General features: G+C 36.3%; 1 protein-coding gene across 5 annotated transcripts in view; it reads left to right on the top strand.

Annotated features, from left to right (window-relative positions):
- CNKSR2 (connector enhancer of kinase suppressor of Ras 2) overlaps window positions 1-24,332 on the top strand; it is a 283,532-nt gene that overhangs the window by 72,211 nt on the left and 186,989 nt on the right. For all 5 annotated transcript variants that reach the window (XM_018043877.1, XM_018043876.1, XM_018043878.1 and 2 more), the window contains exon 4: window positions 15,007-15,094. In XM_018043877.1, the coding sequence (XP_017899366.1) occupies window positions 15,007-15,094 (88 nt within the window). The remainder of the gene's footprint in view (window positions 1-15,006; window positions 15,095-24,332) is intronic.

Genomic DNA, 24,332 nt, shown 5'->3' with positions numbered 1-24,332 from the left:
ACTTATAATACCTAATACATGCTATGTACATAATTGCCCTTGTGCAACAAACTCAAATTTTACTCTTTTGAGCTCTCTGCAATCTTTTTTTCCCAAATATTTTGAATCAAGTTTGGCTGCACCCATAGATATGGAACTTGCCAATATGGAGTGCCAACTCTAATCATGCTACTGCTACTATTGGTGATTCTGATGCTACCAGCCACATTCACTTAAAGAAAACCTAGAAGAGTTGTCTTCATTTTGCAGATAGGAAAAATACAACATTCAGAGGCAAAAGTTAAGTTCAAAACCAAATAGGAAGTAAGTGGTGGAGCCAGGATTCCTTCCAGGCATCTGACCAGAGTTGATTCTCTGAGCTGCTATTGACTGAGATATTTAATTGGAGAAGTAGGAGTGGGGATAGAAGAATATTAGAGATAGATATAGAGACTAAGGAAAAGGGAGACATATAGGGTGAATAAAGGTATCTGACTTGCCACATCCAGTGGATGGTGAAGCCATTATCAAAATAGGAGGAATGAGTTATGGTGGAGGACAAGTACTGAGTGTTGGCCATGATTGTGAAAAGTTCTTTAGAATATTGCTGCTCAGAAAAGATACATGGTGGATAGAGATTTGAGAATCATTAAAATATGAGTGGTAGTTAAAGTCCTAAATATATTAATATGGACTTCCCTGGTGGCTCAGACGGTAAAGCATCTGTCTACGATGTGGGAGACCCGGGTTCGAGCCCTGGGTTGGGAAGATCCCCTGGAGAAGGAAATGGCAATCCACTCCAGTACTATTGCCTGGAGAATCCCATGGACAGAGGAGCCTGGTAGGCTACAGTCTATGGGGTCGCAAAGAGTCGGACACGACTGAGCGACTTCAGTCAGTCAGTCAGTCAGTCATGGTGGTGTAAGGAGATTTTTGCGCAAGCTGGAATCAAGATTGCCGGGAGAAATATCAGTAACCTCAGATATGCAGACGGCACCACCCTTATGGCAGAAAGTGAAGAGGAACTAAAAAGCCTCTTGATGAAAGTGAAAGAGGAGAGTGAAAATGTTGGCCTAAAGCTCAACATTCAGAAAACGAAGATCGTGGCATCTGGTCCCATCACCTCGTGGGCAGTGGATGGGGAAACAGTGGAAACAGTGTCAGACTTTATTTTTTTAGGCTCCAAAATCATGGCAGATGGCGATTGCAGCCATGAAATTTAAAGACGCTTACTCCTTGGAAGGAAAGTTATGACCAACCTAGATAGCATATTCATAAGCAGCGATATTACTTTGCCAACAAAGGTCCGTCTAGTCAAGGCTATGGTTTTTCCAGTAGTCATGTATGGATGTGAGAGTTGGACTGTGAAGAAAGCTGAGCGCTGAAGAATTGATGCTTTTGAACTGTGATGTTGGAGAAGACTCTTGAGAGTCCCTTGGACTGCAAGGAGATCCAACCAGTCCATTCTAAAGATCAGTCCTGGGTGTTCTTTGGAAAGAATGATGCTAAAGCTGAAACTCCAGTACTTTGGCCACCTCATGCGAAGAGTTGACTCATTGGAAAAGATCCTGATGCTGGGAGGGATTGGGGACAGGAGGAGAAGGGGACGACAGAGGATGAGATGGCTGGATGGCGTCACCAACTCAGTGGATGTGAGTTTGAGTGAACTCCGGGAGATGGTGATGGACAGGGAGGCCTGGCGTGCTGCAATTCATGGGGTCACAAAGAGTCGGACGTGACTGAGCGACTGAACTGAACTGAAGGAGATTTTTAGAATGAATTCCTCTTTTCCCGTTCTATTTGTTTTCCATAACACTTAAACCCTTCTAACATGCTGTATAATTTGCCTATGTGTTAGTCTTGTTTTTATCTGACAACTCTATACATGATGTATGCTTCAAGAGAGCAGGGATTTTCATCTGCTTTGTTCACTGCAGTCACAGTTATCTGGAAGAGTTATTGGCCTATAGTAGGTACTCAATGAAGTTTTTTAAGTGAACGAAGCGAACTGAGATAATGAATGACTGCTGCAGACCACCACCAACTGAAGTTCAGCTTATGGGGAAAAAATAAGAAGGTATAACCAGAGACTCCATAGGCTAGAATTTGTTGAGAGTGGTGTCATGGGAGCAAAAGGAGGAAAGAGTTTTTTTGGTATATTTGGGGAGAGGGAGTGTTGATATTTTTGTATTTTTCCTAACTTTATAGAGATACAAGTGATACATAACATTGTGTAAGTTTAAGCTGTACAATGTGATGATTTGATACACATACGTATTGCAAAATGCTTACCACAATAAGATTAGTTAATATAATTTATAAACTCGCATAATTACCTTTTTTGTGTATGTGGTGAGAACATTTAAGATGGGAATAAAGAGTTTTAGGAAAAAGTGAAGTGGTCGATAAAGTCGAATGCTGCTGACAGTTTAGGCAGGGTAAGACTGAAAGTATGTGGTAAATTAGGGAATCAGGGTATATCTTACAAGCAACAGTTTAGTCTTTTTATTTAGAATTAATGAAAACTGGAATTCATAGGTTGATTGTGAGTTAAATGTAAGTGATAACTCTGAAGAAATTTTTCTGTGAAATGGTTAGTAGTTCAGGATAGTTTTGCATAATATCAGACTTTGACTTTTCGTAGACTCAAGTCTTTTAGAGGTGTTGGCAAGGAGGAAAGTCAAATGATGAGTGCTAGAAGGAAATGGCACCCCACTCCAGTATTCTTGCCTGGGAAATCCTGTGGATAGAGGAGCCTGGTGGGCTGTAGTCCATGGGGTCACAAAAGAGTCGGACATGATGTAGCAACTAAACAACTTCTGTATTTGGAAACTTGACTTTGCCTCTTCCATTGCCATAAAAGTAAAGTGAAAAGTGAAAGTCGCTCAGTCACGTCCAACTCTTTGAGACCCCATGGATAATAGCCTGCCAGACTCCTCTGTCTGTGGAATTCTTCAGGCAAGAACACTGGAGTGGATAGCATTTCCCTTCTTCATGGGATCTTCCCAATCCACAGATCAAACCCAGGTCTCCCGCATTGTAGGTAGATTCTTCACCATCTGAGCCACCAAGGAAGCCCAATATAAATTTCGAAAGGTCCCAAAGTCGAATATAAATGTAATAGGATTTTATCTGTAACTGTGCCAGGTAAAATATTTACACTGTTTGTTTTCCTGACAAGTAGCCCAGGAAAGTTTTTCTGACTTTTATTAAAGATTGTTAACAGATGTGTATTTAGGTTATATTTTTATTCCTTTCAAAGAAAAAATGTCTTCTAGGTAGTAGCTAAAGCACAACACAACACTCCACATGCCCTCTTGTTTCAGTGTATCCTACAAACTACACCGAAAGCTAGACACATTAATCAACACTAGAAAAGCCAAAAGAGCGGTATTCTCCATGACTGCTGTTGTGAATCCCTGCCAAAACTCATCATGAAATAGTATAAAAGACCAAGGGGCTAATAAGAAAGAGATGAGTTTCACTTCTGCCTCTGGCCCTGGGTAATACTGAACCTTAACCTCTGCTTTTCTTCTTAGAATAAGGATGTAAGATCTGGAGAATTTGAAGTTCTCTTATAAGCACTAATATTCCATAAATCTTTGACCTTGTTCACCAAAGTGATATGAAAAATATATTCATTTTATTTCCCTTTACATAATTTGAAAGAACAAAATACTAACAAAATTTGTTAGTGATTTGTAAAATCTGATTTAACTATCTCTTCTCTGATTAAATTTAGTTCATATTAAGTTCTAGACCCAAACTGACTGTTTTTGTGCTTTCTTTATATAAGTTAAGAATGTATCTTGTCTTTTTTATTTTTGTTTTGAAGAATTTAGAGCTTAAGTACTTAATTATAAAAGTTCCATAGGAATTATATTGACTTGTCATTGTAGATTAATTTGGAGGGTTTGAAATGGTCACTGCAATCAAATACTGCCAAGCATTGGACTTTAAACTTGGTTTATTCCTCTGATATATATAATGCTCTGGTTGAAAAATAAATTCTGTCAGTTGAGTATGGTTATTTTGATGCTAAGCAACTGGCTTAATTTTTAAAATTTGACTTTTGGCATTACACTTGTTTTACATTTTGGGGGAACTTTCATGCACAGCAATATGATGACTTTTTTGCAATTTTTATTTTATGTCACTTGAAGGAGAAAAAAGGAAAAGAAAAATAGGAAAAAAAATCTTTAGTTCCATATTGAACTAGATGCTTTGCAAGTATTGACTCATTGAGTTCTCACAGAACAGGTATCATTATCACCATTTTACATATGAAACATGAAGTAACTTGCCTAAAGTTTTTCACGAGTGTGAAAGTTATCATTTGAATCTATGTTTGTTGTAATACAAAAGCCCTTCTTGTTTCACTTTTATCTTGTTCCTTTGTTATACTACATTTCCTTTTGAATGTGGACTGATTCTTCAGAATTTTGAGGAAGTAATTCTTTGGAATGCAGCATATATAAACATAGATTTGTACTTGGGTGTTTCTCTTCAAATGCTAAAGAAAAATACCACTTTTCTGTTTCTGGCCTTGACACTTCAAATTGCTTTGTAGAATTTTATTTCTAGAAAGTTTATTTCTCATTCTACTTTAAAGACATCAATGAGATATATTTTAATATCACTGAAAGAATGCTAGGGGAAATGTTTACAAATCACAAAACCCGCAATTTCAGTGGAGCTTCTATTTAAATAATATTTAAAATGTTTGAAATAAACAACACTTATTTTTAAAAAACCAGCTCCTAACATTTCTTAAATAAAATCTAGGGCTAACAGAATCCTTTTTTTTCTTCTTCTTCTTTTAAATATCAACGAATGAAACAACAGACTTTCCCAGAGGAAAAGCCTCAGATAGGAATCACAGTTGGTTAATATCTTTATTGTTTATTTTCAATTCATGGTTTACTTGTCTATTTTTAACGTACACCCTGCTATTTTTCACACCTCATCTTTCTTGCAGTTTTTTATGGCTTTGCCAAAATGAATCTATACTTGGAGGTGTTTTTTTTTTTTTTTTAACAAGTTGCTCAGTCGTGTCCGACTCTTTGAGATCCCATGGACTCCATAGTCCATGGAATTCTCCAGGCTAGAATACTGGAGTGGGCAGCCTTTCTCTTCTCCAGGGGATCTTCCCAACCCAGGGATTGAACCCAGGTCTCCCGTATTGCAGGCAGACTCTTTACCAGCTGAGCCACAAGGGAATAAATCAATTTATGTTCCATGTTGTGCCATAACCTTATTAAAAATGTTCAAAAGTATTATTTATAGAAAAAGTTTACTTTACTATTTATAGTGAAATTTTAATCTTTTCTCTCATTTTTAGCATTAATACCTATTTCTAATTGTTTCTACATTTTAGGACCATTCTGTTTTAAAGGGATCAATGAGATATCTTTATATCATTGAAAACCTTTTAAATATTTAAGGCATAAAGGTTGGGATGCTAAGGAAAGAAATGTATTTTTTGAGATCTTTTCCTTTATCTAAGAAAGTGGTTGAACTAATTTCTTCTTTCATGATAAGAAATATAGGACAAAAGTTATTTCTGTACCAGGGAAAAATTATAGAGGCAGAGAAAACTACCCCAAACACTACTAGATGCTTGTTGTTTGGTCGTATTTCCTCTTGTGTGTTCACTGCTCCCACTTGGCACCTCTTGTTCCAGAAATGAGCAGTGATGTTAGCAAGGCTGCTGTTCACAGACTGCCCCTCAGGCTCAGCAATGTCAACCTGAGAAATATTAAGGCCTTTCAGATTTCCTGATTAACTCTTAGCTTTTCTTATTAGCTTCTAATTTGTTTAGGATTTCTGAAACACTAATAACCTTTCCATAAATGCTTTTGTTTGAAAAGAATGTACAACAAATAAGTTTTCTATAGTATCAATAACTTTTTCGTTAGAAGTATAAGCATTATATTATCCATAAGATTTGAGGATAGTTGCATATTTTAGGATCTAAATAGGATAGTTCCTGTAATGGCCATTTATTAATGAGCCAAGTATTTTATCTTTTTTAAAAAACTTAACTTTTGGCATCGAAAAGTTTTCATGCCATGAATTTAATTTCCTTTAAGTCAGCCACGTATTTTTTTTCTAAGTAGCCTAAGCTCTAACTTGGGGTTTCTTGAGACTGAGAAACAAATTCCTCTCTTAATTTTGTTTTCAAACTGATCGTGTTCAGCAATTCTGTAATGATACATTTCTTTATCTCATTAAGTCATGATTGAGCATTCATCTTTGGTAACTCACAAAGATTGGAACCTGTCAGCCTACTTTTATTTATGTATGTGTATAGCCAAGATCATAATACCAAATGTTAATATCTGCAAGCTAAGAATGGTTGTCATTATAGTTATATGTGATTTACCCTTAAAATGAAAACGTTAGGGGGATTCACTACAAGATAAAATTTATGTTTTCCTTGCTATATGTTTAGATTATTTTTTTCCTTTTTTTTTTGGACACTTGATCTTGAGTGAGAAACTGGTCCTACTTGAAATGTGAATGAACAGGAAAGTGGAAAACATGCCTTAGAATTCAGTTTGCTACAGGCATTCAGTTATCAAATAGATTTTTCTTTCGGTACATTTTAAAGATCAAATGAGCATTTTTAAAAAATAATTTATAGGGAAAATCATGCTGTGCTTCATCACTTCTGAATGAAGTTTTAGATTTTATTAATAGTCTTTGACCTTTGTAAAACTAGGAACCCAAGCTCTTTCTAATCATGCCAGAAGCACTTTGAATTCTTAATTAAAATGCCAATTTTTATGCTTCAGTGCAGCAAAAATGGTCTTGGGTGGTTTTTTTAAATGATGTTTTCCAACAAGTACTTATATCTTACATCATTAAAAAATAGTTTTATTGAGGCCTAATTTACATTCTATAAAATTTATCCCCTTTAAGTTTAATGAGTTTTAATAAATTTAGATATAGCTATGCAATGATTTCTGCAATCACACATTTTAGAAAATTTCCATCAGTATAGATTTGTTTAAAACTGGATCCTGCTTACAATTAAAGAGGTTAATTTTTTTTAACAGAGAACACAGATTAATTAATTACATATATTTTGCTCTAATTAACATTATTTGAATTCTTAGTGACTCCTTAAGTTTTAGTAAATTTTGTTGGAAAAATATACTGTTTTGAAATACTAATAAGCAGTAGTAGAACAGAGCACAAAATAGACTGTGATATATAGAATCATTTAGAAAACAATATGTTAAAACTCCTGGAAAAAGGGCTTCCCCTGTGGCTCATCTGGTAAAGAATCTGCCTGCAATGCAGGAAACCTGGGTTCGATCCCTGGGTTGGGAAGATCCCCTGGAGAAGGGAAAGGCTACCCCACTCCAGTATTCTGGCCTGGAGAATTCCATGGACTGTATAGTCCATGAAGTCGCAAAGAGTCGGACATGACTGAGCCACTTCACTTTCACTGGAAAAAGAAAGGGTCATTAAATAAATGGAATTGGGGCACTTGATTAAGCCTTTCTAAAATAAATTATGATAGAGCACTACCTGTTCACTAAAGTAATTTTAGGTATATTGTTTATTTAAGCGAGAAGTATTAGTTCATAATGAAACTGGAGAAAATATAGACAAAATGGTTTCTAGATGTAGACTTATTAAGTGTTTTAAAATGTGCAATTAAATGCAAAGAAATATACTGTTTGACTATATAATATTGAAAAATATGATTAAGTATAAGATAGATGACAAACTGGAAAAATACTTGTAGCAGTTATGAGAAGTATAGGGTTAATGTGTACTATGTGAATATTACATTTAAATTAAAAAATGAAACACCAAAGTACAGTAGATGAGCCTATAGTAAACAATTTAAGAAAGAAGAGACAGGGATTCCTTGATGGTCCAGTGGTCAAGATTTTGTCTTCTAATGCAGGGGGTGAGGGCTTTATCCCTGGTCAGAGAGCTAAGATTTCTACATGTCTTGGGACCAAAAAATCAAAACATAAAACAGAAGAAATATTGCAACAAATCAAGACATTAAAAATAGTCCGCATTAAAAAGAAGAGGAGGAAACAAAACTGCTAAGTTGTATAATATCAAGCAACAATTTCAAAGTACCTGAAGCAAAAACTGTCAGAACTAAAAGAAGAAATAGATAAATCCACAGTTACAATTGGATATTTCATCTTCTCTCTCAAAACAGAACATAACGATTAGAAGAACTAAACACTAGGTAACAAGATATAATTGACATTTTTAGAGCATTCATCCAACAAATGTATAATACAAATTCAAGTGTCCATGGAACATTCAGGAAGGTACACCACATCTGCATCATAAAACAAACTTTAATACATTCAAAATAATTTAAATCAGAATGTCTTATTTAACCGTAATGCAGTCAAATTAGAAATCAAACAACACACTTCTAGTAATCTATGGATAAAAGGAGGAAATCTCAAGGGAAATAAAAAGAAATACATTGAACAGAATGAAAACTATGATAAGTCACAATTTTTGTCAGTTCAGTTCAGTCGCTCATTTGTATCCGACTCTTTGCGACCCCATGGACTGCAGTACACCAGGCCTCCCTGTCCATCACCAACTCCCAGAGTTTACTCAAACTCATGTCCATTGAGTCAGTGATGCCATCCAACCATCTCATCCTCTGTCATCCCCTTCCCTCCCTCCTTCAATCTTTCCCAGCATCAGGGTCTTTTCCAGTGAGTCAGTTCTTCGCATCAGGTGGCCAAAGTATTGGAGTTTCAGCTTCATCATCAGTCCTTCCAATGAATATTCAGGACTGATTTCCTTTAGGATGGACTGGTTGGATCTCCTAGCAGTCTAAGGGACTCTGAAGAGTCTTCTCCAACACCACAGGTCAAAAGCATCAGTTCTTCAGTGCTCAGCTTTCTTTATAGTCCAACTCTCACATCCATATATGACTACTGGAAAAACCATAGCCTTGAGTAGATGGACCTTTGTTGGTAAAGTAGGTACAGTGATGTCTATGCTTTTTAATATGTTGTTTAGGTTGGTCATAACTTTTCTTCCAAGGAGCAAATGTCTTTTAATTTCATGGCTGCAATCACTATCTGCAGTGATTTTGGAGCCCCCCAAAATAAAGTCTGTCACTGTTTCCACTGTTTTCCCCTTCTATTTGCCGTGAAGTGATGGGCCAGATGCCATGATGTTTGTTTTCTGAAGGTTGAGTTTTAAGCCAACTTTTTCAGTCTCTTTCACTTTCATCAAGAGGCTCTTTAGTTCTTCCCTCACTTTCTGCCATAAAGGTGGTATCATCTGTGTATCTGAACTTATTGTTATTTCTCCCGGCAGTCTTGATTCCAGCTTGTGCTTCATCCAGCCCAACATTTCTCGTGACATGCTCTGCATATAAGGTTAAATAAGAAGGGTGACAATATTATAATTCAATTATAATAGTACAATTTTTATATATGACAGTATAATAATGCAGTTTTTGTGGGACACAGCTAAAGAAGTTCTGAAAGGGAAATTTGTAAAAACTGCTTATATGAGAAAAAAGATCTCAAATCGCTATCTAAGCTGTCTTCTCAAGAAAATAGAAAAATCAACAGGCGTGGGTGTAGGGTTTCAGTTAAGCAAGATGAAAAAATTCTAGATACCTGGTGTAGAACATTGTACCTATAGATAACAATACTGTCTTTAGCTGGACCTTTTTGTGATGCCAGTTGTCTTGCTGTTCACACTGTTTGTACTGTTCACTGAGCTTAGGGTAGATAAGGTAGGCACTAAGAGACTGGAAGAAGACTCGAGGAGCCATAGGAACTACAGATGTGTTTATTCTCTCCTGGCTGGCATGACAGCCATAACACAGCCTCTCTCCTGCCTGACACAGCAGCCATAGCAATAGCCATAACATAACCATAATGTAGCCACAACGTAGCCATAAGATAATTTCATGTAACATACCCATGATGTCACTCCCGTGTAGCCCCAATGCTGTAGTAGCCAGGGCTTTCGTGGTGAAGCTCATACAGGCATACTGCACAAGGTAGCCCATTGACCAGCTGAGTACCCTGTGACGTGTGTGTGCAGTACTATAAGTGATCTCAGCTGTTACATAATTGTGCGAAGCCACTGTTTACAGAACATGGGGCGAGGGGGTGAGAGAGACTGACTGGCGCCGTGCTCTTAATTTCCCCACACTGTCTTTTGCAGTTAAATTTTTAACAGGTTAGATCTCATGTTAAGTATGCTTAAAAGAATTAAAATAGAAAATAAGCCCAAAGCAGCAGAAGGGAGCAAATAATAATGGTCAAAGAACTAAATGAATGAAAATGGAAACACAGTATGTTGAGAAGTCAATCAAAATTAAAAGGATAACAAGAAATACTGCAAATAACTCTTTATAAATACATTTGACAGCTTCGATGATATGACTCAATTCCTTCAAAAACACAAACTACCTAAACCAGTTGGAAAATTATCAAGGAAATTAGATAGCTCTTAAATAGAGATAATAAATACATAGGGAAAATACATATAACTTTGGGAAAATACCAATTAAATCTGTGATATGCCCCTCTATAGCTATTAGAATGGCCAAAATAGGTAAGTGAAAAATAGGATTTTTAAAACTATAACTAATAAAGAGCCTCTCATATGGATCCCTATGACAATGGGATGTGCTTGAGTTCTAGAGTTTTTCTCTAAGAGAGACATTCAGATTGTAACCAGGAAGCAGTTTTATATAAATTGCCTTAAGAGTTATCCAAAGCACTGAAGTTCTAGTTAATCTGACTAGATTTTTACCCCCGGATCTTTTCTTTTTGTGTTCTTGTTTTCTCTAAACTGGGCTTCCCATATAATCTCTGGTTCCATAAAAACCTAATTGGCATTCATAGACAAGAAAGAGGATAAAGAATAATGGAAGTAAAAGTCACTTAGTTGTGTCTGACTCTTTGCGACCCCATGGACTATAAAGTCCATGGAATTCTCCAGGCCAGAATACTGGAGTGGGTAGCCTTTCCCTTCTCCAGAGGATCTTCCCAACCCAGGGATTGAACCCAGGTCTCCCACATTGCAGGATTCTTTACCAGCTGAGCCACAAGGGAAGGCCACTGTAAATTCATTTGGTGGCAAAACACTTGTTTGGGAAGACTGCTGTTGGTCTGTAACATTCTTGAAAATATAAACCTAGTTCAGTTCAGTTCAGTCGCTCAGTCGTGTCCGACTCTTTGCGATCCCATGAATCGCAGCACGCCAGGCCTCCCTGTCTATCACCAACTCCCGGAGTTCACTCAGACTTGTGTCCATCGAGTCAGTGATGCCATCCAGCTGTCTCATCCTCTGTCGTCCCCTTCTCCTCCTGCCCCCAATCCCTCCCAGCATCAAAGTCTTTTCCAATGAGTCAACTCTTCGCATGAGGTGGCCAAAGTACTGGAGTTTCAGCCTTAGCATCATTCCTTCCAAAGAACACCCAGGACTGATCTCCTTTAGGATGGACTGGTTGGACCTCCTTGCAGTCCAGGGGACTCTCAGGAGTCTTCTCCAACACCACAGTTCAAAAGCATCAATTCTTCAGCGCTCAGCCTTCTTCACAGTCCAACTCTTACATCCATACATGACCAAAGGAAAAACCATAGCCCTTGACTAGAAGGACCTTAGTCGGCAAAGTAATGTCTCTGCTTTTGAATATGCTATCTAGGTTGGTCATAACTTTTCTTCCAAGGAGTAAGCATCTTTTAATTTCATGGCTGCATTCACCATCTCCAGTGATTTTGGAGCCCCCAAAAATAAAGTCTGACGCTGTTTCCACTGTTTCCCTATCTATTTCCCATGAAGTGATGGGACTGGATGCCATGATCTTCGTTTTCTGATTGTTGAGCTTTAAGCCAACTTTTTCACTCTCCTCTTTTACTTTCATCAAGAGGCTTTTGAATTCCTCTTCACTTTCTGCCATAAGAGTGGTGTCATCTGCATATCTGAGACTATGGATATTTCTCCTGGCAATCTTGATTCCAGCTTGTATTTCTTCCAGCCCAGCATTTCTCATGATGTACTCTGCATATAAGTTAAATAAGCAGGGTGACAGTATACAGTCTTGACGCAATCCTTTTCCTATTTGGAACCAGTCTGTTGTTCCATGTCCAGTTCTAACTGTTGCTTCCTGACCTGCATATAGGTTTCTCAAGAGGCAGGTCAGGTGGTCTGGTATTCCCATTTCTTTCAGAATTTTCCACAGTTTATTGTGATCCACACAGTCAAAGGTTTGGCATAGTCAATAAAGCAGAAATAGATGTTTTTCTGGAACTCTCTTGCTTTTTCGATGATCCAGCGGATATTGGCAATTTGGTCTCTGGTTCCTCTGCCTTTTCTAAAACCAGCTTGAACATCTGGAAGTTCACGGTTCACGTATTGCTGAAGCCTGACTTGGAGAATTTTGAGCATTACTTTACTAGCATGTGAGATGAGTGCAATTGTGTGGTAGTTTGAGCATTCTTTGGCATTGCCTTTCTTTGGGATGGGAATGAAAACTGACCTTTTCCAGTCCTGTGGCCACTGCTGAGTTTTCCAAATTTGCTGGCATATTGAGTGCAGCACTTTCATAGCATCATCTTTCAGGATTTGAAACAGCTCAACTGGAATTCCATCACCTCCAGTAGCTTTGTTCGTAGTGATGCTTTCTAAGGCCCACTTGACTTCACATTCCAGGATGTCTGGCTCTAGGAGAGTGATCATACCATCATGATTATCTTGGTCATGAAGATCTTTTTTGTCCTTTGATCCCTGTCTCCTGTACAGTGTCACGAACTTCATTCCATAGTTCATCAGGCACTCTATCTATCAGATCTAGGCCCTTAAATCTATTTCTCACTTCCACTGTATAATCATAAGGGATTTTATTTAGGTCATATCTGAATGGTCTAGCTGTTTTCCCTACTTTCTTCAGTTTAAGTCTGAATTTGGTAATAAGGAGTTCATGATCTGAGCCACAGTCAGCTCCTCGTCTTGTTTTTGTTGACTGTATACAGCTTCTCCATCTTTGGCTGCAAAGAATATAATCAATCTGATTTTGGTATTGACCATCTGGTGATGTCCATATGTAGAGTCTTCTCTTGTGTTGTTGGGAGAGGGTGTTTGCTATGACCAGTGCATTTTCTTGGCAAAACTCTGTTAGTCTTTGCCCTGCTTCATTCTGCATTCCAAGGCCAAATTTGCCTGTTACTCCAGGTGTTTCTTGACTTCCTACTTTTGCATTCCAGTCCCCTGTAATGAAAAGGACATCTTTTTTGGGTGTTAGTTATAAAAGGTCTTGTAGGTCTTCATAGAACTGTTCAACTTCAGCTTCTTCAGCGTTACTGGTTGGGGCATAGACTTGGATTACTGTGATATTGAATGGTTTGCCTTGGAGACGAACAGAGATCATTGTGTCGTTTTTGAGGTTGCATCCAAGTACTGCATTTCAGACTCTTTTGTTGACCATGATGGCTACTCCATTTCTTCTGAGGGATTCCTGCCCACAGTAGTAGATACAATGGTCATCTGAGTTAAATTCCCCCATTCCAATCCATTTTAGTTCGCTGATTCCTAGAATGTCGATATTCACTCTTGCCATCTCTTGTTTGACCACTTCCAATTTGCCTTGATTCATGGACCTGCCATTCCAGTTTCCTATACAATATTGCTCTTTACAGCATCGGACCTTGCTTCTATCACCAGTCACATCCACAGCTGGGTATTGTTTTTGCTTTGGCTCCATCCCTTCATTCTTTTTGGAGTTATTTCTCCACTGATCTCCAGTAGCATATTGGGCACCTACTGACCTGGGCAGTTCCTCTTTCAGTATCCTATCATTTTGCCTTTTCATACTGTTCATGGGGTTCTCAAGGCAACAATACTGAAGTGGTTTACCATTCCCTTCTCCAGTGGACCACATTCTGTCAGGCCTCTCCACCATGACCCGCCTGTCTTGGGTGGCCCCGCAGGCATGGCTTAGTTTCATTGAGTTAGACAAGGCTGTGGTCCTAGTGTGATTAGATTGATTAGATTTCTGTGAGTATGGTTTCAGTGTGTCTGCCCTCTGATGCCGTCTTGCAACACCTACCATCTTACTTAGGTTTCTCTTACCTTGGGCGTGGGATATCTCTTCACGGCTGCTCCAGCAAAGCCTTGTACGAATATATATTATTTGTATGCCAAACTGTTTGATAAAGGATGTGAAGTGACAGAAGCCATTAGTTTAGTACACGTGAAAAGCTACTCAAACTCATAGCAGTTGGTATATCAGTGTTTACCTCTGGGGTGTGGAATCTGGGAGTCAGCCTTCTTCTGTTTGAATACTAGCTTCACTACTTACTAGTTTTCACTTAAGCTTGCTGTACCTCAAGTGTCTCATATGTAGAGTGGGAGTAAATAATAGTGTCTTGGAAAAGGAAATAGCAACCCACTCCAGTATTCCTGGGAAATCCCATGAACAGAGGACCCTTGTGGGCTATAGTCCATGGGGTCCCAGAGAGTCGAACATGACTTAGTGACTAGGCAAACAACAATAATAGTGCCTATAAGAGTTGTGAAAATTATTTAGTACATGTAAAGCAGTTAGAAGAGTAACTGGCACATAGTAAGTCCTCAGTAAGTGATAGCTGTCATGAGACTAAGCTCTAGATTGTGACTATTTCTAGATGATACTGGAATCAACAATGTTAGCTTCATTTGAAAATAACCCAAAATGTCTTTACTTAAGTATGCCGTTTTTTGTTTTATTTTAGATGTAGTAAAGAGCCTTTGTGAGTACCAGAGAACTTTTAAGTATTAAGAACTAAAAAAGAGAGAGTAGTATAATGGAAAGCAAGCATTGTTTCTTGTATTTAATTCTCTTCCAAGCATTTCTCTTAAATTTTTTTCCTTAAGTACCTTCTGAATATTTTTATCACTATGTAATCTTAAGAACAATTCATTTCACATTATTCAAAACCTTATTTTACGCTGTTGTATTTGGAGACCTTTCGAAAGCTGTTCCAATTAATCACAATTTTCCTTTTCCCTTCATAGATCACCATTTGCTGCTGTCACAGACTATTCAGTTACAAGGAATAATGTCATACAGCTCTGCTTGGAATTAACAACAATCGTGCAACAGGTATTAACTGGCAAAATTTCCTTCTGTTAATTTATTAGTATCATATTCTTTTTAATATAAATTTATTTATTTTAATTGGAGGCTAATTACTTTATAATATTGTACTGGTTTTGCCTATTTAGCAAGCGTTTATAAAATACTGATTTGGGATTTTTCTCATTCAAAGGCAAATGGTTCATTAGAAATCAAATACATAATTCATTGGAAAACTGTGCATATAATAGCCCAGTAAACAAGGGTTTTATTTATCAGTAGATGTAAAAGTAACCTGAACCTCTAGAGACAGTATGATATCAATAATAATTGAGGCTGTTAGTCTTACACTTTTAGTGGGGATGAATAAACTATATTGGCTTTCACAAAATTAAATTGCCCCGTTTGGATAGCAATCTGAGACTTTTGCTCTAAGATGCCATTAGTTCCTTATTAATACAACTAACTACAGTTTTATTTATATAGGTATACATAATAAATATACATAATAGACTTTAATTATACTTACCATTTAAGTGATCTGTTTACATGACCCAGTTTTTTTACTTTGAATATTATTTAAACCAGGGACCACCAAATTAAATGTGTCCAGGAGTGCAGCAGCTTATACAAATGTCCTATCATAAGATATGAAGAAATGGTAGAGGAAGGAATTGACTAGTACATATACTGCAAAAATCTGTTTAAATCTAGCAAAACATATCTGAGAGGTGTAAGGCCAGCACGTACCACTCTGTAGAAGCCTGATGTCAACATAGTGCTGCTGCTACTTTCTCATTATTTGTTAACCTATCCAGTGATGCAGAAGTAGATAAAGCAGAGGATAAAATGTGATGATACAGAAGATTATTGAGGAAATTAATGGTTTAAACTTATCCTTCTACTCCCTGTGTTTATTACCAAGGATAATTAAGAATTTCCTACATTAAGAATAGCCTACATTTTCTCAAATAAGAAATTTTATCAGTACAAATTTTAATGTTTCAAGTATATTTTCTGTTGTACTATATAGATTTTATTAGTGCCATTTCTCTGAAACTGCAGGTCTATAGAAAGGAGAGTTAAGTTTGTGACTTTTAATTGTGGAATATAAGAGACATTCATCATTCTGTCATAGCAGTAAGAAAGACAGTAACTCATTGCTATTAGTCACAGACATTGATGAAGATGATAAATATTTTATGAGCTTTGAAATACTATTGTACATGTCTTTATATTTAATATCAGTGAATTTTATTTCTGAATGTCAAATATTTCTGGATAATAGGGAGGAGAGTGGCATTTGAGGGTGAGGGTCAGCAAATGTTTACTGTGAAAGGCCAAATAGTATTTAAGGTTTTGGAGGCTTTATGATATAGGCTATATGGTGTTTGATCCAACTGCTCAGTTCTGCTGTTAGTCTGCAAAAGCAGCCACAGACAGTGTGTATGTGAAATAAATGGGCATAGCTGTGCGCCAATAAAACTTGTGTTACAAAAACATGCAGCAGGTTGAATTCAACCCTGGGCCACAGTTTGCTGACTTGTGTTCTAGAGCTATGCTAGTCCAGTGTGTCCAGTGTGGTTCATGGACTAGTGGCATTATCACAAAGAAACTTGTTAGAAATTCAGATTCTTGGCACACACTCCCAAATTTACTGTGGGGAATGCCCAGGAATCTGAATGTTTCCTAGTTTTTCAGGTGATTCTGGTTCTCATACACTGTTCTAGGGCATAGGAATGAAAAAGCAGCAATATAGTCTATGGGTAATTTTTCCTGTAGTTCTGTATTATCAGTGACATTGCTTCAAAAAAATGTTTTCTAAAGTGACTTTTAAAGCCATTAAACTTGACCAGAGACTTGAGATATGGATAGCAGACTATTAGTTTCTTCTCTTTTACTATGAAAACAATTTTCTCTGCTTTAAGGGTACCTGCTGTACAGTATTTCTATGATAATCGTTCATAGTATATTGGGTATGCATTCAGGAGTAATCTATATGCAAATAATCCCTGTTTTGCATTTTATGTATATAATTATATACATATAATAATTTGCAAATAATTATTGTCTGCTACATGACAAGATCTGTGATAATCATATTATATGTATTTCTTAGTGTTTTCATTTATGCATGAGACCCAAGACAATTCAAATACTGTGGAATTAAATGGGAGAATTAAGAGGGTTTTTTTGTTTAACTTTTGTACATGAGAAACTCATACTTATTGTCAGTTCTTTGAGAATGCAGTCCATCTAATGTCACCTTCTAAAATAGTGTAATTTCCATGCATACTTATGACAGAAAGTGGGTGTTTTTAATTTCTTGTATCTCTTTTAAATATCTGAATCTAGATAGCCAGTTTAAGGTTAACTTTTGCGTTAACATTGTTGCCTTGTAAACAAAGACTGCAATTCTTCTAAATGGCAACTTTGAAAAGTTTTCTTGAAAATGTTGAAGGAGAATCAGGTGTATTCATTTTCACTGAATTCATTCATACCTAATTTTTTCCTATATTAAAATAATCTTATGTTATTAGATTTAAACAAACTCATCTTTTAAAAAGTTACATTTCTTTTAACATTACCTATGAAGTCAAAAATGGACAGTTTTATATGTTTAGAATTCACAGGTTCTAGAACATAATTTTGTCACAATAACCTTCAGATGTTACATTCAGAATGGCTGAAATGATTTTCAGTGACTTAAAATTTCCTGTAGAGGCATGTGCAGGGGTGGAAGTGCAGTTTGTGTAGAATATGACTAACCCACCCATTCCGCTATTTTAAGAACCTACCATCTAAGTAACAAGTGATGCGGTTCTCATTTCCAGAATGTATGAACACCTGCTATAGACTTCTACTTCATAGAAAACATATGCCATTCTGATATTGCCCTCAGAGGCTTGTTCATGCTCACAACAGGACCTTTTAACAGCTACACTGTTTGGCTCAACGTTCTCTTTAGGAAGCTTACTTCAAGGCATAATGGGTTTGAGTTTTGCTATTTACAGATCAGGAAACATTAGGTAGAATAGAGAGAGATGTTTTTACAGCTTGAACTTTAAGTACATTTTGTCTTGAACAAATGCAGAATTACTGAAATTATCCCCAAATAATTGAAATACTCCAAGTATACCGAGGACATAGAAGGACTTGCTGTACCCTCCACCCACTGTACACTGTTTTGAAGAGGATGCCTTGCCCTTCTTAGGACATTTTGCCCTGATATAACCCATTTATTTATTTATTTTTTAAAGTTCAGTAGCTCATAACGTTTGTCATTGTTTCTTCTATCTCACCCTCATTTCCCGATCACATGTCCTGTTCCACATGTCACTTTTAAAATGTTTCCAAACAGAAAGTTCTCTGTACATGAATGTTCTTGGTTCTTTCCTTGCCTACCCCATCCCAGTATGTACCTGACTTGATGTCATAATTCATCTACTTTAACTCTTTTTTGTTGTACCTTAAAGGAAATATTAGATGTAAATTTTTCTTAATAAAGCACATCTTCATGACATTCTGGTTTAATCTACTTACAAGTATAGAATGGATCACGTTCAGACTAGTCATCCTAAAGCCCTGCTCAGATTCTGTCGTTTTCAGCAATTTTCCCCTAATCTCCAAACTGATTACAAATTCCTCTCTTTGGAATTCAAAGGACTCCGAGTATGGTTCTAACATAATTTTGATTTTATTCTCTAATTCTCCTTTGTATCTTAATTGTACTCTAGTTCATGTGGGTGAGTTATTGTTGGTAAAATAGATCTTGTAGCTTCATCTTTTTATGTTTTGAGGCCGCCTCAGAACATTCCCCATATATCTTTTTATCTCTGCCTACCAAAATCATGTCCCATCCTTTAAGGCTTCTAGGGAATACCACCTCATTTGTGAAATTTTTACCATTTCTCATAATTGTTTATATTCCCCCTACTTTGACCATTTATATTTAATATAATAACTGATGTGGTTAGGATTAAATTAAATATACCACCCTGCTGTTTGTCTTCTTTGTCTCCAGTCTGGTCTTTGTTCATTTTTCTGCATTGATTATCTTATATGATTCCATTTTGTCCTTTTTATTAATTTCTCAGATCTAATTCTTTGTTGTGTGGGCAAAGATGGAAATCTCTTACTTTACATGCATTTTATATCTTGTCAGTTATATTCTGCTGTGAATCATACTTACCTTTCTTCCCTTAGATTGTTATCTCCTTGAAGACAGGAACAATGTGTGCTCATTACTCACTTGTTAAAATAAATTGACCTGAGCCCCAGTTATCTTATATGGTTTAGCAGTGCTCATTTATGCTCTACCAAAAAAGTCTAGAATTAAATGCTTGAATTATTACTCATTTTTATTTCACCTCTTGTGTAAAACCTGCAGTTCTATCTCTGCTACTCATATTAAGAACCCCAGAGATATCCAGAGATACCCATCACTTTGCATCTCAGTTTATTCATTAATTAAAATTACTGATCCTCATAACCATTTTCCAGTGCTAGAATGAAAGTGAACAAAACTTCAGAAACACCATATGCTTTTATATAATGCTAGCAAAACATATTTTTAGAGGAAACTTAATTATAGTCATGAAATAAATGTTTATAAATCATCCCTTAAATAATCTACTGTTTTCTTCTGTTATGTGATGACTTATCTTTGATACAAGGTCTTTCTGGGCTCTCTTGTCTGTTAAAGGATGATAATTAAAATAATGAAATAAAACAGTTAATTGTTTGCTTCTTGATGATGAAAATATGGGTAATTCTAATTTATTTAGACTACTTTTTTGTCTTTTTCAAATTTTCTAAAACAAATTTGAGTTAGAAAAATATGAAAAGAATGCTGTGTACATTGAAGAAATACTGCTTAAGTTTGATAGAAGAGCACAGCATAGATGAATACTTATTATATTTTGAAATAAATTTTGTAGTTTACAAACAGTCAGTGTCCATCTAATGGTCTCATTCAGCCATTAAATACACAGTAAACATTGCATTCACTTGGACTTGTATGCAGTATCTAAAGACTGAATTAAACTTAAGCTGGCAGTAAAAGAGGCCAATTTGAATAAGCAAAGTGTAGATTAAAAAAAAATATCTAGGGCATGCATTTATTACTAGGCTTTCAAGAAATCTCATCTGAACAGTTATGATGATAGTTATGCTTTGAAATATGCTGTACTTCAAATTATTTTTCACTCAACTTTAATTATTTTTATTCCCTTTGCAGCAAGATGAGATGATCAATATCTAAAAATAAACTGTCACAAATAGATTTTTTTTCCCTTCTTAACACAAAGGGGTGTACTGTAAAGTAAGTGGAAAGTGCCTTTTGATATTAGCTACTTATATTTTAAGTAATGCAAACAATAAAGGAGAAAGATACATTTCTTTTAACAAGTTCTGTTTGGAAGAATTTATTTAATCTTACTATATCTGTTTTTCTTATTTCCAGTTGTGATGGGTTTAGACTGTTATAGTTGAAGTCTTTAAAAGAGATTCTTCCCCCAGCACCTCTTTTCCACATAAGACTGATTATAATAACACATTTGAGAAAAAAGGGAAACTGGTTTTAAAATCTTAAATGGAAAGAATTCTTACAAAGAACTGAAGCTGCAGATATTTAGAGCACTGTTAGCACCTGAAACAGAAAATTGAGACAGGAACCCACGCACTTCTCAGCACTGAAATACTTGCCATGATGCCTACTCTAATGGGTATCAGCTTAACCTAAAATTATTCTATCTAAAAATTTTTCCAGTTCAAACACACAAAAATCATTAATTAGATTGTCATATAGTTAAGAAATGGTCATAAAAGTATCAGTTTGCAAGGTTCAACTTTGGTGGAACTTAGAATACTTGGGGCAAGGGACAGAGGGTGGGAATGATGAGTCCTGGGAGACTTGAGGCTTAGCCCCATTGTTTCATGCATATACATATGCATAAGTATTTTGAAAATGGTCTTTTTCACTTACTATTGTGCGATAATTTTTTAAAAATTTTATGCACAGTTATTAGGTTTTCTGTCCTTTAAAAATATTTATAAGATAGTAATACTTGTTAGTTTAAAAAATACAGAAAACCTTAAAGAATAGTTACTGCCATGTCAGTTTAAGCACCAGAAGCAACTGCGCCACTGCTATGGTCTTTCCTATAAGTGTAGATGACACCACCCTTATGGCAGAAAGTGAAGAGGAACTAAAAAGCCTCTTGATGAAAGTGAAAGAGGAGAGTGAAAAAGTTGGCTTAAAGCTCAACATTCAGAAAACGAAGATCATGGCATCTGGTCCCATCACTTCATGGGAAATAGATGGGGAAACAGTGGAAAGAGTGTCAGACTTTATTTTGGGGGGCTCCAAAATCACTGCAGATGGTGACTGCAGCCATGAAATTAAAAGACGCTTACTCCTTGGAAGGAAAGTTATGACCAACCTAGACAGCATATTGAAAAGCAGAGACATTATTTTGCCAACAAAGGTCCGTCTAGTCAAGGCTATGGTTTTTCCAGTAGTCATGTGTGGATGTGAGAGTTGAACTGTGAAGAAAGCTGGGCGCCGAAGAATTGATGCTTTTGAACTGTGGTGTTGGAGAAGACTCTTGAGAGTCCCTTGGACTGCAAGGAGATCCAACCAGTCCATTCTGAAGGAGATCAGCCCTGGGTGTTCTTTGGAAGGACTGATGCTAACGCTGAAACTCCAGTACTTTGGTCACCTCATGCGAAGAGTTGACTCATTGGAAAAGACTCTGATGCTGGGAGGGATTGTGGGCAGGAGGAGAAAGGGACGACAGAGAATGAGATGGCTGGATGGTATCACTGACTCGATGGACGTGAGTCTGAGTGAACTCCAGGAGTTGGTGATAGACAGGGAGGCCTGGCGTGCTGCGATTCATGGGGTCGCAAAGAGTCACACACGACTGAGCGACTGAACTGAACTGAACTGATAATAAGTGTCTTTTAGTTAAGTTGTTATTCTGACTTTCTGCCAGTTCATTTGTTTGATATTTTCCCCCATATTTACCTATCTAATTCATTTTCTTTTTTTTCTAAATCTTCATTCAAGAAAATGGAAAGATCATCTTCAGAAGTCAACATTAGTAATATTTCTTTTTGATGGACATCTTCCTCTAAATTATGTGTGTATACTCTAATCAATTTTGTTACCTTTACATTGTTTTAAATACAAATCAGTAAACTACTTATGAATTGTTCTTAAGTATACATTTTTAAAGATGTATGTGAATATATTGAGTATATAATCCTTTCTGAAAAGAATGCATGCTTGAATTTAATCTAACTTGTTTTATCTTAATCCAGTTGCTATTTACTCAAGGTAAATTCCCAGGAGAAAATAAGAGCCTTTTAAGGACTTAATTGAATTGGTATTTATGGTTTAAATTGTTAGGGCATGTATTTGTAAATACTAAAAAAACTTAAAAGATTATGGAATTTTGTAAAAATAGGCTTAGAAGTGATTTTTAATGTTTTATTAAGGTTATACAAAAAAATTTGGCCTGTAAGTTTATTGACAATAGCTATCATATTTAACTTCATTATATTTTATCCATATGAGTATTACCTCCTTTACCTTCCTAGTTGACCTTTTATATTATTTAGTCTTTTATTTTATGGCAAAATAGTATAGTGGGCTTTGACATAAAGTAGATATGAATTCTGGAGAATGCAATGGCACCCCACTCCAGTACTCTTGCCGGGAAAATCCCATGGACGGAGGGGCCTGGAAGGCTGCAGCCCATGGGGTTGCTGAGGGTCGGACACGACTGAGTGACTTCACTTTCACTTTTCACTTTCCTGCATTGGAGAAGGCAATGGCAACCCTCTCCAGTGTTCTTGCCTGGAGAATCCCAGGGACCGGGGTGCCTGGTGGGCTGCCGTCTATGGGGTCGCGAGGAGTCGGACATGACTGAAGTAACTTAGCAGCAGCAGCAGATATGAATTCATCATGGCTCTGCTTTTTACAAACAGTATGAACTTTAGCAAATTACTTCGTATCATAATTTTGTCTTCATCTATAAGGTGGATCACTTTGTTGGATTATTATAGGTGAATTTCGGTGAATATTGGAAATTGATCTAGTTCATGATCTGGCATTTTAGTGGGAGCTTAATAAACAGCAATTTTAGTTATCTTGTATAGCAAAAGATCTTTGGAAACCCTCAAGTCAGTTTGTTGTTTCCCACAAAATTTAAAGGAGTGTTTCTCTGCTTACTTTTGGTATTGAGTGGCAATGAAGAAAGACCTGGTTCTGAAATGAGTGATTCTTTTTTTTTTTTTTTTTTACAGGGGTGATAAGTTTTATTGTTAGTCTTAACATTATACATTCCCATTTAAAGTCTTCTTTATACGTAAAATGAGTGATTTTTTAAAAAAAGGATTTTGGTTTAATTTCAGATGTTTTTTAGAATTTAAGGCGATTGATAACTATGCTTCATATTCTGAATGATATTTTGAAATGTCCATGTTCAAATGGAATACAGAAATTAATTTTGATTATTTGTGAATTTGCCCTCCCTATCCACATATTCAAGTAACCTAGAGTTGAAAATAGAAAATTCAAAACAGGTAAAGGTAAAAGGCTAGTGCATAATAGTAAGTTATACAGAGTTTGTGTTCTAAAAGGGATATCAAGATTCAAGTAGTAGTGAGTACATGTATACTGGGGTAGGCAGGCTACATATTTTATGGTTCATGTAGTAAGTATTAAACCATATGAAAGCTCAGCCAAGGTAGACTATCATTCATCTCAAACATGGCTTTCAATATTATTTTTGCTGTATTCTAAGGGTTAGTGGTTAAGCCTTCTTGAAACAGACATTCTAGGTGACCTGAAAACTGGACTTGGCTCTTGGGATTTGAAACTGGGACATTTCAGACCAAAAACCAGGACAAACTTTATATGTAATTTTTAAACAGTATGAATTGCATTACTTAGCATACCTGTTAAAGGCAATATGAAAGATGATTCTTTTTTATTTTATATTTAAGGAATATATTTTAGTTCATTATTCACTCCTTTAAGTTTTCTTCAGTTGTTTTAGCTGACAATGAGAAGCAAACCATTATCTTTTTAAACTTTTCTTTATGATCTTAATATATAATGAATCAGATAGTAGATAATACAACTATTAAGCATCGTACCCAGATAGCTTGAGGAATGTTTTTCCTGAAAACAAATATGAAACCAAAAATTTATAAAATTTGCAAAGCTGAGATTGTGTTCTGTGTATGTGCCTGT

This window comes from Capra hircus, assembly GCF_001704415.2.
Source record: "Capra hircus breed San Clemente chromosome X unlocalized genomic scaffold, ASM170441v1, whole genome shotgun sequence".
NCBI lineage: Eukaryota > Metazoa > Chordata > Mammalia > Artiodactyla > Bovidae > Capra > Capra hircus.
Note: the sequence above shows the minus strand (reverse complement) of the source record. Positions and strands in the feature narration are given on the sequence as shown.